General features: G+C 34.1%; 1 protein-coding gene and 1 long non-coding RNA gene across 2 annotated transcripts; one reads left to right on the forward strand and one right to left on the reverse strand.

The window, feature by feature from the left end:
- Window positions 1-1,334: 1,334 nt before the first annotated feature.
- On the reverse strand, window positions 1,335-2,501 carry LOC149544227 (uncharacterized). The gene is made up of 2 exons (XR_016355762.1): window positions 1,941-2,501; window positions 1,335-1,740 (listed from the first exon to the last, which is right to left on the reverse strand). It is a non-coding gene; the product is annotated as an uncharacterized LOC149544227 (long non-coding RNA).
- A 277-nt stretch (window positions 2,502-2,778) lies between these two features.
- Window positions 2,779-5,551, forward strand: LOC149544228 (putative protein phosphatase 2C 24). Its single transcript, XM_089798743.1, has 4 exons — window positions 2,779-3,519; window positions 3,732-4,073; window positions 4,229-4,334; window positions 5,021-5,551. The coding sequence occupies exons 1-4, from the start codon at window positions 2,941-2,943 to the stop codon at window positions 5,335-5,337; spliced, it is 1,344 nt and encodes a 447-aa protein (XP_089654869.1). The 5' UTR covers window positions 2,779-2,940; the 3' UTR covers window positions 5,338-5,551.
- Window positions 5,552-16,540: the final 10,989 nt, after the last annotated feature.

The following is a 16,540-nucleotide window of genomic DNA, read 5'->3' on the forward strand; positions in this document are numbered from 1 at the left end:
AGATTACGAGTAAAATCTTAGCTACTCTTAGGCACAAACCTTTTTGCTACCCTTAGACCCAATTGCATCATTTTGGTCTACAAGAGGAATTTTTAGCTATTAGATCTTGAATTTTTTAGGATGTCATTGCCCAAACATAGTCAATCTTTCTCTAGATCTAAAACAACAATAGTTTTATTAGTGCAAACTTTAGTTGATTATAATTGATGTTTTTCATTTGTAATTTTTAAAATATTATCCTATACAACTTACATTTCATTTATTTAGATATTGTTCAAGTATAAAGGCTAGGTTTATTTATTATATTTGCACTTCTTATATTACTATTACATTTATCATCTCTTTTACATTACTTCTGTACAAGAAATCCTCACAATAAGCACATAACATTAAATAACTTTTTGAAGAGACTTTTCATATAGTACCTTTCTTGAGAATCCTTTTTGAAACCAAATGCAAATTCTAAGATTATTCTCATTGGACATAGGTATCCTTGATAAAATCAAGAAAAATGACATTGTCAAAGATACTAATGAGAGAGGTTCTTGTTTTCTTACTCATCCACTTAAGAAGTTAGTTGCTATGTAAAATCACCCTCTTGGGAACATCACATTCCAATCTATTCTAAGATCTTTACAACACATCGAAACATTTTGTTTACTATTTATTATGTAAATACAAGAAGACGAAAATCAATCAAACAACCAAGTTACACATCCACAAGGATTTCCATGATCAAATTTTATCTCACCCACAAAAGTGACAAGTCAATCAATCAAAATCAATGTGTCCTTATGCACCCATTCTGAACTAAGCATTCAAGCCAACAATTCTTTGTTGAGTTCAGAGAGAACCTTAGGTATTGACAAAAATACATGATTATGTTGCAGGATGGACCAAATGACATGGCATGATGCTACATGATACACCATGGCATCTTATGATTATCACATTGGGTAGATCATTACCATTACCACTTTTTCTGTAGGCATAATCTTGAAGACAACACCTATAAATGATAAATACTATTCATTATAGGAATATGGTGATTTGGAGGGCTAAAGGGTATTCAATATGCATCAAATTCATATAAATCATCTAGATTGTTTGATATTCTTGTGTTTGATCTTTGAAATCATCATAAAGTCAATCTCATCATAGAGTTGATCTAAGATAACTTGGTCCTTGCCATCTGGCAACTTTACTTTTCCAAAATAATTTTAAATACCATTGATCTTTGAAAATAAAAATAAAGAACATACTTCAAAACCAATTAATTTACACTATACATATTGATTTACTCCAAATCAAATCTAAGTATTAAAAAAATCATATTCACATAAAAAGAGGCAAAGCCCTAATATATATCAACCCATAAATTATTATTATACACAAAATTTTCATATTAAAAAGCAAACCTAAATATCCATCGACTACCTTTGTATTCAATATACTTAAATAATAACTAGTGTTTTATGCTTGAATGCAAAAGGTTACCTTCCTTTCCACTCTTGTTGTCTTGTAAACGTTACTCAAGTATACCTAATCTAACCCTAAATAAACAAATTAGACCATGCCTTCTAGAGGAGCCAAGTGTCAACCTATGGTAGCTTGAGATTAAAGCCCCTTAAATAATGGCTTCGATCTTTCCTCCATGACTAGATTGACTAGACACTTGTCCAAAACAACACAGGTGGCAATCTTTTCATTGTGAACAACAAACCCCACCAAAATCTGATCCTGCTTAGATAATACTTCATATCAGATGCACTACCTCTTGAAAATATGAGATTGGGTCTAAGCAAATAAGATACGAAGAAAATGAATAAAAAATGAATAAAAAAAAAAGCGAGTAGGGATTTCTATGCTGTGATGCACACAAGGTGACAAGAAGAGAAGAGAAGCGAAGCAAAGGGTACAACAAAATTCAATTTCCTCACCTTTTCCACTCCATCTCATGTGTGGCACGTCTTCAATTGCATCACAACAGGACATTTGTTCTTTTGACCGCTAAAGTATTCCGCCCTTAAGTCTCGGTCACTTCGGGGACACCAGTCGGCGGGGCGCGCGAGAGGCGGTTGGTCAGTGGGGAATCTGGGCTGACTGGTCGGGAAGAAGCGCGGGGTTTAACGAGCGCAGAAAAAGCGAAGGCCAAGTGCGTGTCGTGCTCGTGGGGGCCTTTTCTTTCTTATCCGCCTCTTTGATTCGGTAAAACGAATAACAAAAAATAAATGAAGTGTTTTGCATTTTAGTTTAATGGAAAATTCGGCAGAAAAGAATGATAAAGAATAATGACAGTTAGAGGGTTGTGAATCTGTGATTAGTAAGGACAGGTGTCAGTGCCAGGGGATAATTGGAAGATTTTTAAATGTTTGGCATTACGTGTAAGATTTTTGCACGGCTGACAGCGGTGAGGACCACATGGTCGTACCGTAAGCACGTGTCAGTCAAGAGTGCTAGATGGAGGACGATGATTGGTTTGAGGGTGCCCGAAGGAAAAGTCCGGCAGAAATGAAGATATCAGTTTCCGAGGGCCCGATGGTTGACAGGTGGGCACTAGGGAGAAGATCTGACTTCCACGTGTACGGGGAGTTGTGGCTGTAATGACACCCGATTGGGTCCACCGCCACTTTGTCGCACCTACTCTGACCCGGGCAGCTCGCTGCCCTGCCCGAAAGGTAGGAGCTAATCATACATGGAGGGGCTGCTGTTGCAGGGATGGGTGAGTCTGGGTCTGTTCGAGGTCTGTTAAAAGGCGGAGGATTCGCGGTGTTCGGAGTTTTTTGTGTTCGAATTGAGGAGGTTTTATGTGGAAGGTGAGAAGGTAGGGATTTTGTTTTTTGGTTTGAAGGGGCGAAGTGGGGGTGAGGAGAGAGAGGGTTTGTGATTTTTTTTGGAGGAATTTGTGGACGGATTTGGAAATTTCGTGGAGGATTCTATATGGAAGGGCCGGAGATCTGTTGTAGCAGTATTGTGGATGATAAGCATGTTTCTCCTGCGGAGCGGAAGTCGTGTCGTATGGCCAGGCGGCGGAGGATGGAGATCCGGAAGCTTAAGCTTGTTGCCTCTTCTGGCGTTGTAGCGGCTGCTGTTACGGCTGAGGCAGCGCCTTATGCTGCAAGGAAAAGGATTAAGCTTTCCAAGGATTCTTCCGTCTGTTGCAGCAGCGATTGCGCCAGGGAATGCGATTATGCCGTTGATAGGTCTGGATTGGAAAATGATGGCTGCAATAGTGGAAATGGAGAGAAGGAGAGACATAGGGCTTGTGTTCCAGCTTCGCATGTTGACAATGTCAGATTGGAGAAAAGCGTAGTTTTGACGCCAGGTGAGAGCTCGGATAGCGTTGGTAACGGCTGTGAAGAGTATGCGTGTCCGGAGCACGGTATGGTGTCGTTCTGTGGACGGCGCAGGGAAATGGAGGACGCGGTTTCAATTCTTCCCGCCTTTAATTGTGGGAATGAACAGGCTGATGGCGCTTTACACTTCTTCGGAGTCTATGACGGCCATGGAGGATCTCAGGTGTGTGTGACAGATTCATAGGCGTATGTCGTTTCCTTGACTTCTGTGTTTTGGTTCGAGAAGTATATGTCTAGCGAAATTTGATTTTGTGGATGATTCTTTGTTCTCGTGCAGCCTTTCTCTGTAATTATCGTTTCGTTTCCTTAGTATTTTGGTTCGACAAGCAGATGTTTGGTAAAGCTTAATTTTGTTGGTTATTTTTTGGTTCTCAGGCAGCTTCTTTCTGTAAAGATCGGCTTCACGAGGTTCTTTTGGAGGAGATAAAGGATCGCGATGATTTGCCAAGCGAGACGCAATGGAAGAAGGCGATGAAGAACTGCTTTAGCAGAGTGGACGCCGAGGTTTTGGCCGGCGGCTTGCGGTGTAAAAATGACTGCATAGCTAACGGAGGAAGCGAATGTAGTTGTGATCTGACGATTGCGTCGGAAACTGTAGGAACTACAGCCGTCGTAGCGTTAGTAGGGGCGCACCAGATTGTTGTAGCTAACTGTGGCGATTCTCGGGCCGTATTGTCACGCGGAGGTGCGGCGATTCCATTATCGGTCGATCATAAGGTATCATTTATTTTCTCTGTTAAATAATTCTTGCTGCTTTTATCGCTTAAAATTTTAGTCTCGTTTGTATTTCTGTTCTCCGCATTCCGGCTATTGTATTTTTTTCAGTCGTACTTCAAGTTCTTCAGTTTTTCCTCCTTTTTCTGCCTTTACAGCCAGACAGACCAGATGAGATTTCACGAATTGAGTCCGCCGGTGGCCGCGTTATTTTCTGGAATGGTCCGCGCGTTTTTGGTGTTCTGGCCATGTCGAGGGCTATTGGTAAGCAGACATTTCATCTTGAACCTTAACTGTGAAATGCCTATATTTTTTTTGTCGGAATGAGATTTAAAATATACTCTTTGTTACTTTAAGAAGCTTTATATTTTTAGTCTGCTTGCTAGAAATAGCCGTTCGCTTGGTTAAAAGTTAACTGCACAAGTTTTGGCTTGCAAGTACTTCAAAAGATTTAAGATTCCTTTTATGAGAACCTCAAAAAGCTTGTAAATCTGCAATTTTACTTTCTTAAGATTCTAAATCTGCAATTTTTGGTCTGAACGATCTTAAATCTGGAGTTTTAGGTCAATAAGGTCTTAAATTTGTACTTTTTTGGTCTTAAGGGACACTTTGGACGCATCTCAAATTGTTAAACTACAATTTGAGGTTCTAAAGATCGTAAATCTGCAATGTTAGATCATTAATCTGCAATTTAAGTCCTAAAGATCATTAATCTGCGATTTTAGGTCATAAAGATCATTAATCTGCAAGTTTTGGTCCGAAGCGAGTCAAAATCTGCATATTTTGGTCCCAGGGATTAAAAATTTCACAACTTTTATGAAGAATTAGATATCTGCAAATTTTAGCTTGCAAAACGGCCCGATATTTTAAAAAAAAAACAATTTCTGAAAATTTGTTGTAGATTCAATCCATTCTTGGATCTAATTTGTTTTTAAAAATTGTGCTTTCAGGTGACAAATACCTGAAACCTTACGTGATATCAGAGCCGGAGATAATGTTAACGGATCGCACAGACGAAGACGAATGTTTGATTTTGGCAAGTGACGGACTTTGGGACGTTCTTTCCAACGAATTGGTTTGTGACGTGGCACGCAAATGTTTGTCGGGACGACTGCCAGGTGGGGGTTTGAGATCGATGTTAGGTAACGGCAATGAATCTCCGTCAGCTGCCGCTGCTGCGCTGTTGACAAAATTGGCTCTGGCAAAAGGGAGCGCAGATAATATAAGCGTCGTGGTTGTGGATCTGGGAAGAAATCGTAACAGATGACGGCCACGATCTATGGCTTCTTCCCATTGTAATTTTTTCCTGAGCATTTTTTTCCAATATTATATACGATGAAGGGGATAAATTTCTCGTTTACCAGCGAAGGGAAAATTGTACAGGGTATTTATCGTTTCTTACTGGAATCTTGAAGGCTTCTTTTATCGAGTGTAACTTTCTTTTTAAAGGAATTTTAAGTTGCGTAACCTGCATTATATGACTCCTTTGTGTTTATTGTGAGCTCTTGATTTTTTTTAGAAGTGGGGCAAAAATGTCTTCGTTTCTGATAGACCTTTTTTTTTTTCCTTTGTTGTAATTACATTATCTTATTGAAAAATAAGGTTATTGAAAGTTTAATCATATGAACAATTCGCCTGGAGGAATAATGACTAGATTAATTAATTGGTTTAAGAATAAATTACCATGGATAAATAAGATAATCCCTTAAAAAGGGTTTTATGAATCATTCACGGGAATGAACAATATTATGGGAGGAAATAACGCAGGCAAACAATTCGCTTTAAATTAGGGCAAAACTCCCCGCGCCAAAGCACCATCTAAGTTTAACATAAACCGCAAAAAAATTAATTAAAAAATACAAATAATACCCATATGTGACTAGTGAATCACGATTGAATCACTCTTTTCCCTCCTATGTGTCTGCAATTTTTAAGACTCCGAAGTAAAGGTCGATTCAATTTATATGGAACACGTGCGTACGGATTATTGTTGCAAATACACGCAAACGACAAGAAAATTTTCACGATGGTAAAAATACAAAACCAGTAGACTTTTCGGGCATCCCTTATGGAGGGGTCCAATGCAGGAATGGGGAGGTGTTATGGATCAAAATTTAAATTACTTAATAATTAAAACTAATTAATTTTTAACTTTTAGTATTTTGTTTTAAAATGTTTGAAATATTGAGTAATTTTAAAAAGAAATTATTATTTGTAATTTTTGATTAATTTAAAAATTGGCCAATGATGCATCTTGTTCCCTCAACTATTCATTTCGCTACATGGAAGTCTTATTAAAAAAAAAAATGGTTTGAGAGGTTACTTGTACTTGTAGAGCCTGAGTTGGCCTCTCGAAAGAAAAAAAAAGTACGAGGTAGTCCCATATCACTGTCACCATACGTAAACTCAAAAACTATGGCATAGTGTCGTGGATTATAAAACCACCTTACCTTTCCTTTACTTTTATTCAAACACAAGCTATTTTGATGGAAATTATGATTCTTTTGATATAAGTGTAATAAATTAATAAGAAATGGAAGGTAGTATAAGAGAAGAAAAATAATTTGAGACTAAATGAGGATAGATCTTTTGATCACTATAATTTAGAAAAATATAAAATAATTACTATAAATATAAGGAATAATATTTTGTTAAAGTTTAATTTTAATAATTAAGAAGCATAAATAGATTTATTATATGGAAAGATTGTTGTTAATCGTTTAGTTTGAACACTCTACTATCTATCATCAAGAGGATTAGTCAATATATCAATGTGATCAGATTTTCACAATTCATAATAGTCATAATACTAAGTTTTTGGATTAGATTGTGTAAAGATTTTTTCATCAACCTAGTGTGATTTGAAACATTGATGAAAAAATCTTTTCACAATCTAATCCAGAAACTTAGTATTATGATAATCAATATATCATCATGACAAATCAATATATCATCATGACAAATGCTCAAAATTGTTCATGTACATTAAATTTAAGTTAATAATTTAATAAATGTATATTCTTGAAAAATTAGCTTTTGCAAATTTACCAAAGAGATTACACGTTAATAAATTGTAAAGTTTTAAGCTATCATTTGAACTTTGGTTGCTGTTCTTTTATGTAATAAAATTTGTTTTGTTCAATGCAAAATGATGAAAAATAAGATTATCCATATTCATTTATTTTTACAACTTACCTTATATTAATTGTCCATGTAATCTTAACCTTCACCACTATAATATTAAAGCCTATATTAACTTTATCTATTTTTACAACTTACCTTATATTGTCCATGTAATCTTAACCTTCGCCACTATAATATTAAAGCCTATAATAACTTTATCTATTGAGCAATCCATATAATTATGAAATAGAAAACCAAATTAAACTAGAGTGCATTCCACGTGAAGCTCATTTAGAAAATGGAGATCGTTTCAGGTATCCATTACATTTATTATTTCTTGCAATTTTATGTTGCTTGGGTTAATCATCTTCATTTCGGCATGTCAAACATCCCTCATGATTATGTTTTTAGGCTCATGAGCGGGATAAGGCGTCTGTCTAGACAAAGTAACGTCTTCCCGGAACAATGCGCTTACTACTCAGAATTGTACTTCTATTTATAGTTCTTTTATTTATAAATAAAAGCTACAAAAGTAGTTGAAGAAAAATGAAGAATCCAGTCCATATTTAGAAATCTATTGAAACTGATGCAAAACTGGTGCGCAACCTGTTTGACAAGTTTCTTTCGAATCAACTATCATTTTGTACTTGTGGAATTAATTCGTTTAGAGTTAATGAGCATGTATGAATAATTGGATCAGCGATCGATTAAAAGGATATTAATTGTTCACGTGAATGAACAATATTATGGGAGAGAATAACGCTTACAACAAATTCTGGTTAAATTAAAGGAAACCGTTACTATCAAGTTCAAAGGGACCTTTTCGCCTCCTACGTTTCTGTAATTTTTGAAGACCCCGAAATTCCAGACCGATTGAATTCATATGGAACACGTGAGTACGGAATTATTGCCACCTCACGCAAACGACGGTAAATTCTACGGGATAGTTGAAAATTAGGATAGAATTTATTAAAATAACTTCTAAACAGATATTATAAATCCAACGCATGGGACACCTGTAGGTCGGAGCATTTTGAAAGGACCAAATAAATTGAATCCATAATTATTTTTAGATTCGTATGTATGATAACTTTTTAAGAACGTGTTATGGAAGGTTGTATGGGAAGAAAAATGGTATTCGTAAGTGTAATAATTTTAAGATTCTAAGTGTGAAATTTTTCTAATAATATACTATGGAAGATTGTGTATGGAATGGGAAAATGGGTCGAGCTAATAAAGATTTAGGGATCATAAGATCTTTATAATGTGGAAAAAATCAAAGTTCAAAAAATAAAATAAATATCGATTCAAATAGAGAATAATATTTTAGTAAAGTTCAAATCTTTATTTTATTTTATAGAAGGGATGTGATAGCTCAAGTCTATGTCTTAGATAGGGGCACAGGAGAAAGTTGAGTATGAAGAGAGGGAGGGAAGAGGAAAGTGGTGTTGTCCTAATTAGCGAGTTAATATTATGAAAGAGCATCAACTGAAAGATGTGACATAACTACAAGTGAATGAGCAATTAAGAGTGAAAATCTTGTATTGTTATTATGAATGGCAAATTGAAGATAGAGTTAACAATGTTCCACAGGACTTAGAGATTCTTAATTTGAGCTTTCAAACGTAACTATATAATATAAGTTAACATTTATCTAGTTGAATTTCCCCCTTTTGATGTCAAAAGTTTTATATGTTTATTTACATGTTAAAAGTGTAAGGCATATGCATTCATCTTCCATTTCTATAGTCTTTTGCAAGTATCTATAGATTTTAGCATCTTCTCAAATCAGAATTGCAAACAAAGCCTTAGAAAAATAGGAGTGATTTGCAAGTAAAGTTAATGTGCTCAACTATTAGATCGTATCTCTTCTATAATTGATGTGAAATTTCCACTTCTCTATTGAATTTTTTTCTGATACAAATAACTATTGGAGTTAATGTTCCAGCAATCATAAGTGATTGTTGCATATGTGACAACTTTTGTTTGAGTTGCTCGCAACATAAGTTTAGTTTAGGTGTATGAGTCATAGAGTTTTAGTTTGAAGCAATAACTAGTTGTAGATGTGTTTGAGTTAGGTGTCTATAAGTACCAGTTAGCTGTCAAGTTTATGTGTGTGTGTGTTGTCAACCATGAAGTAGTTTGTTGTCAATTGATTTAGTTGATTTATAGGAAAGTGGTTTGTCTCTACGATTGTATAAATAAGGATCATTTGATCAATATAACATAACATAGTATTTCTTTGTTCTATCTTCTTTGTTTTTGTTGATCTATTTTTCTAATATGTTATCAGAGCCATCTTCGTGTCAAATTGTGTTAGAGAAGAAGCTATCAAGGAGATGGGGTGTGGAGAAGAACCACCTAATCTTGATGGCGATTATGAGTTCATTGAAGAAATTATTTGATCTTGAAGAGACCAATGCTTTGAAAAATAGGAAAGAATGTGGTAGAGGTTAGATGGATGTTCAATAGTTTGAGGTGCGAATGGATCAAAGAAACTATGCCAAATTAGGGTTATGAGGCACACATGTGTGGATTGGTGACTGATAGTTCATAGAGATCTTAAAGTCTAGATGCTTGGCTTATACCTTTATGAGTTTTATGAGGCATTTCAAATGCAAATGGTGTCCAATGGTGTTTTGAAGTTGGATGATGGCTGCATGACTATACCAATAGTTGGGAGTAACTTGAGAAGTCTTATTGGTCTATGAACTATTTTCAAAGAATACATTTTTGCATAATATTTTTAGTTGTCACATTAAGTGGGAGTGTTGGAGTTAATGTTTGAGTTGTTGGCAACATAAGTGTAGTTTAGGTGTATGAGTTGTAGAGTTTTAGTTTGAAACAATAACTAGTTGTAGATGTGTTTGAGTTAGGTGTATATAAGTTCTAGGTAGTTGTCAAGTTTATGTGTGTGTTGTCAATCATAAAGTAGTTTGTTGTCAATTAATTTAGTTGATTTATAGGGAAAGGGAAAGGGGACTTTTATAGTCCACGACACCAGCCATAGGCATATGGGTTAACATATGGTGACAGTGTATGGGACTACCTCATACTCCTTGTTGGGAGGTACCTAACTGCACTACAAATGAGGCGTACATACCCTACCTTCCAGTGGGATTTGAACAAGTGTGACCTCTCTTTTGAGAGCACAATGAATCACCACTAGACCAACTCAGGAAAGTGGTTTTTCTTTATGATTGTATAAGCAATGATCATTTGATCAATATAACATAGCATAGTATTTCTTTATTCTATTTTCTTAATCTCTATTATTCCATTTTTCTAATTACAACATCATTTGCTTTACTAAATAGGTTTTCTACAAATATAGACAAGATATAGACATAATTTCTCTCTCACTAATTTAAAAAATCATTACAATTTTAATATAAAATTGTGAAAAGAAAAATAATTTCATACTAAAAAATACCTAAATAGGCTCAATTTACCTAAACACTTAGTAAAAAAAATTAATTTTAGAATTTTAAATAAGGGCCGCCATAACTCAAACACCTCGTGTTAACAACCACTTGTAAAAATACATGTAAATTGAAAAGTATGTTTCTACTAGTTAGTTTTATTTCATCTAAATTGAAATCACAACACAAAAGAATTTTAAGCGCTTCCACTATAAATATATCCTTCCTGTAGCTTGGCTGATAAAGAACACAATTTTATTATTATTAGGGCTTTCTATGTGATAAGAAACTTTCTAGAGTATTACATATGTAATCAACCAAAAATGGGCATCTAGACTATGAGCCCCCTTCGTAGCATTTCTTCTTTATCATTACTTATTCTTGATCAAATCATCACTATGTTATTTATTCTATTATCACCTATGGTTCAACCACTTTGTCCTAACTCTTTTATTTAATTGAAATAACTTGTTCCATCTTAATTAAATAAAATCCCCAAAATCCCACTCATCCTAAGTGTGCACATGAAAAATATTATTCCTATTTTAAAATAAAATAAAAGGCAATTTTGTCTCGCATGAGGGGCACACTTTTCTATGTAAGAGGAATCTTTTTTAAAAAATAACTTTAATTCTCCTCCACACATATTTTTCCTCTTAAACATATCGATTGATCTTGCTTAGGTGAGATACTTGTGCACATGGATCACTCAAGGCTCATTGTTCATCCTTGATTTATGGCTTTTAATCTCTACTGTCCATTTTTCTTCAAAAGGAGCATCTCTCCTCTATCTCTCATCTCTTTTCCACTTATGCTAATGTTATGTAATAGGTTTTCTTGGTCATTTTGGAGCATTTAGAGTACTCATCTTGCATTAAATTTGCTCCCACTTTGCATTCACTTGGTTTACTTGCATTGTAGCTTCATGGAATTCTTAGCTTAGTTTCCTTTATGCTCTAGTTTTGATCACATAGCTTAATGAGGGGGCTTTGTAATTTACTTTCATTCTTGTTAGTTTAGCTTACATTTGCATATCTTATTTAGCTTGCATCTTGCATTTCATCTCATCTTTGATTCTTGGATACTATCATACTTTCTCTTATCTTTGAATCTCTCATTCTATGGTGTACCTTGCAAGGGTTGCAAACTATGTTTATTTGAGAGCCATACTCTCATATCTCTTGTACATCATAGAAAGAGAGCTCTAAATCACCATTCAAGGTTCTTAATCCATTATATATCTTGGATAGAATGTCTTAGAGAAGTATATTGATTTTTGGTATACATTTTTGGTGCCCAACGTGGGGTTGGACATCATTGTCTAGCTCCACTTTTCTCTTTTTTTGTCATTTTTTTCCTTTACAGGTTCAAATTCAAGTTTTGCGAATAGAAGTATCATACGATACTTTCTCTTTGATTGTATGATACTTTATGTGAAGGGATAAAATATAAAGCCAATTTAACTATCATACTAGTATTTTGTACTCTGTCATATTGTAGTTGAAAAAAGTATCATACTGTGTGATACATAGTATTGTACTAGGAAGAAGTATCATCTGAGCATATTGGGAAGTACCGTATGATACTAGTTCAGTAAGTAATATCATTCTGCCTATTTTAGTTACTCAATCCAGCTTTTAGATTGCATCTTTTATTTCTAAGCTTTCATATTTTGGTTTACTAGTTTTCTAATAGGTCCTAATGGTGGTTTGTATGATTATTTTCAGAGGAACACTAATCATTTTGATTCCCTAACCATTGTTTGTTTTGTAGGGGCCTCTCTTTCTTGCTAAGGAAAATTGCAAAACCAAAAGACCTACTGATGTTGTTGCAAGGTTGCCCAAGTGAAAAGAAAGACAATTTTTTTGTGTGTCTTCATTTCATTTCTAGTGCAACATATACTAGTTTATTTTCTTAAGCACATAAAACCCATTAGTAAGGGCTCTTTGTTCGTGGAAAAGTGTTCTCTTCATGTTCTAGGTGAATCGAAAATCTTGACCCTTCATTAAATAAAAAAAGTAGGTGGCATATTTGACTCTTTAATGGTCTTGATTAACTTGCTTGACATGTTTGGGGGGAACATTGGGGATGTTAGAATTATTAGAATAACTGAGATGGGGGTGAATCAATTATCCTCAGGTCTAGATGTACATTTTCCACTTTTAAAAACTTTAAACATCTTAATTAAACTCATAAATCCATTCGGTCAATATAAAAAATCATGAGTAATTCACCTTATTCACATCAACACTTAGCTCTTTTTTTTAGTGTTAGTTGAATTGCAAAAACATATAACAATAAATAGCATGACACATGAAAATAATATTCACACAAGTATGACACCAGGATTTAACATGGAAACCCAATTTAGGAAAAACCACCTAGTAACATGCTACCGCTTTTTTTCTTTTCTGAAGTGAGCTCGGTTAAGAGCCAACCCTATAAAAGGTTACAAAACACACTATTAGGTGTGACCCTCTTAAAGGATTTAATCACCCTATTAGGAGTGGCCTTGTTAGAGGTCTTCAAAAATATCCTATCACAATGTCACCTTGATTAAAGGGTTTACAACATAATAGTTAGGTCAACCTCAATTAAAGCATTTTACTGCCATAATGGTTAGAAAGTAACAACTAGGTTGATCTAATAAATTAAAACTCACTTTGCATGTTCATATCTCCATTCAACTCATTCCTGGTTCATTGATTGGTCTTCATCACATCCTCCATCTCTGATATGCTTGGCAACTCCTCAAATAATCTCACTTTCACCAACTTCTCACATTTTCTCTACAACTCTTGTTCTTCCACTTATCCATCACAAATTTGCCAGCCAACTAACATGTAAAACATCTCAAATACCTCCTTAAATAGATAGGTTTAATCTTTTTCTTCTTAAATTATATAACTGTAGATTTTAGGATTTGATAAGATTATTGAATCTGTTCAACATTTTATCTTTCGTCCCTTTCCTTAAAACTTATGGAAACTTCTCATTAAATATTTTCCTTAGATCACTCATCAAGCTTAGTTCATAGATTAAATATGTCATCTCATCAATCCTTGTCTTTAACATTATTTGATTACTCCATATATTTAGCTATGTCTACCTCAAATCTTGATACTTTCTCAAACTATTAATATGTTGACAATTGGTCATCACTATGTTTCTTAGCTTGGTCATCACTAGGTAACTCAGTCACTATTGATCTGTCTCACTCAGTTTACACTAGCTTGCTCAACCATCACTGTGCTGGGTCACTACTTTAGTTTTTCTTCATCTTGCTCGATCATTACCATCACTTGGCTAATACTACTTTTCTCGGCTAATACTTAAGCTCCTTAATCTTCTACTTAATCAAACTAGCTTTACACTTAACTTCTTGACTTCTATATATCATCTCTTCTACACTTGAACTTATCTTTTTACTTCACTTAATACAATGATCAAACAACATATTATCTTGTCAAATACTAACTGATTAAGTGTCCTTTGTAGTTCCATCATGAATACTTACTCCTCTTTACTCAACCACTTTACTAGTTCATCATGTTATCTCTCTTTTCAGATCCTCTTCATCAATCAAATAATCTAATATTCTACACTATTAGCAAATGTCTTACTAGTAAGGTTTGTCATCAATGACACTATAACAATTGTTCTAATTATAGTTCCAACAATTTCCCTCTTTAGCATTGATAACAACACCTTTAGTTACTATGCAATGACATAAGTGTTCTCTAGATTTTCACTATCAACTCCCTCTGTGATCTTTATCAAATCTTCATTAATATCCTTAGTTTCATTATGATTCTCATCCATCCAACTTCTGATATGCTCCCTCTTTGTCACTTTACACTTCTCCCTCTATGATACCAATTGAGATTCTAATTGTAGTACCAAATTGTAATGGCTTACTCTTTGGCATATCTCTCATCTTCTTTTTAGATATTGGATGGTTACTTGGCACACATCTCCCTCTTTGAAAACAATGCCAAAGATATCATGTAAATGTCTTTATCCTTTGTATTAACTAATCTGTGAATTATCTCTCCCTCTTTCATCTTTGTTTATCTTTGACCCTGTATGTATCATCATGTTCCTACTTGTAGCTTTATCAACTCATACTATTTTCCACTTCACATATTTAGGCAACTCCTAAAGTGTAACCTCTTGCATCAATCTGTATGATATTATAATCATTACAATTGTTGCATTGTTGTGTTAGTTCTTAATTTTCTTCAAATATGGGAATGACCCCTAACTTACCTCGTAGATACACAAACGATTCCTTGGGTAATGCCTTGGTGAATATATCAACTATCTTCTCCTTTATATTCACATATTCCACTCTTACTTATTTGTCTTGCACTAATTCCCTTGAGCAAAGATACTTGATTTAAATGTGATTTTTCTTTGTGTGCATCATGGGATTCTTTAATATGTTTATATCACTTGTGTTATCACAATATATCACCACAAGTTCAATAATATCTTCCTTCATACCTTCCAATAATTGTTTGATTCACACTATGTTTGAGCAATTAATCGTTATTGCAACTTATTAAACTTCTATTGTAGATTGTGAAATATATTTTTTCTTCTCACTTGTCCATGAAATCAATCTCCTTCCTAGGAATAAATCTCCTCCACTTGTACTCTCTCTATCATCAATATTTCCATCCTAATCAACATCTTTGTAAACTTTTAGCTCAAACTTGTCATTCTTTTTATACCATAAACCATAGTCTTTTGTTCCTTCTAGAGATATCAATATCCATTTCACATCCATTAGGTGGTCCTCCTTAGGGTTAGCAAAAAGAATTGTAACAATTACAAGAAATAATGCAATGTTAGGTCTACTATGAATAATGTATTGTAATTTTCCAATCACTGACCTATACAGTGTCTAATTTACTTCAGAAAAATAATCATTCTTTGAAAATTTATATCTAGAAGTCATAGGTGTCCTAATTGGTCTTGAATCTTCCATTCCAAAGATTTTCAGTATCTCCTTGATATACTTTTGATTGTGTAATGTATATACCTTCTTTCATTTGATAGACTTGCAAACCAACAAAGAAATTTATCTCTCCAAACATTGACATCTCAAATTATTTCTTCATCTCATTAGAAAATGATTTGCACATTAAATCTTTCCCTCCAAATATGATATCATCAAAAAATATTTCAACTAACAATATCTTATCCTCAGATTCAATTTTTAAATATAGATTGACATTATCATTAGTTCTTACAAAACCAATTCTCATCAAATATGCATGTAATATTTCATACCATGCTCTAGGGGCTTGTTTCAAACCTTACAATTATTTGTGCAACTTACATACCATGTTCTTCTTGCAAGGTTAAACAAATCCTTCAAGATATTCAATGTCGACTTCCTCTTCCAAGATTCCATTAACAAATGCAGATTTAATATCCATTTGATATACCTTGAATCCTTTGTAAGCAACATATACAAGTAATGTTCTTACTCCTTCCAACCTTACTATTTGAAAAAATGTCTCTCCATAGTCAACTCCTTCCTCTTATGCATACCCCTTTCAAACCAATATTTCTTTGTTCCTTGTGACTTCGCCTTTCTCATTAAACTTGTTTCTAAATACTCACTTGGTTCCAACTACATTCTTATCCTTTGGCCTTGGTAGCAATGTCCATGTTTTGTTCTTCTCTATTTGATCAATCTCCTCATTCATTTCTCTAATCCAATCTTCATTCTACAATGCATCTTTAATTGTTCTTGGATCAAACTCACATAGTAAAGAAGTATCATTCTTGAACTTGTTTCTTGTCGTGACTCTTGAATCTTTGTCTCCATGATTTAATCAAGTGTGTGGTGTCTTCTCACATATTTTTATAAAAAAGAAAGTTCAAATCTTCTTTCTCCTTATTTTAGTTCAC

Source organism: Cupressus sempervirens, chromosome 8 (assembly GCF_028749045.1).
Source record: "Cupressus sempervirens isolate cs-2001-9-10 chromosome 8, ASM2874904v1, whole genome shotgun sequence".
NCBI classification, from domain to species: domain Eukaryota; kingdom Viridiplantae; phylum Streptophyta; class Pinopsida; order Cupressales; family Cupressaceae; genus Cupressus; species Cupressus sempervirens.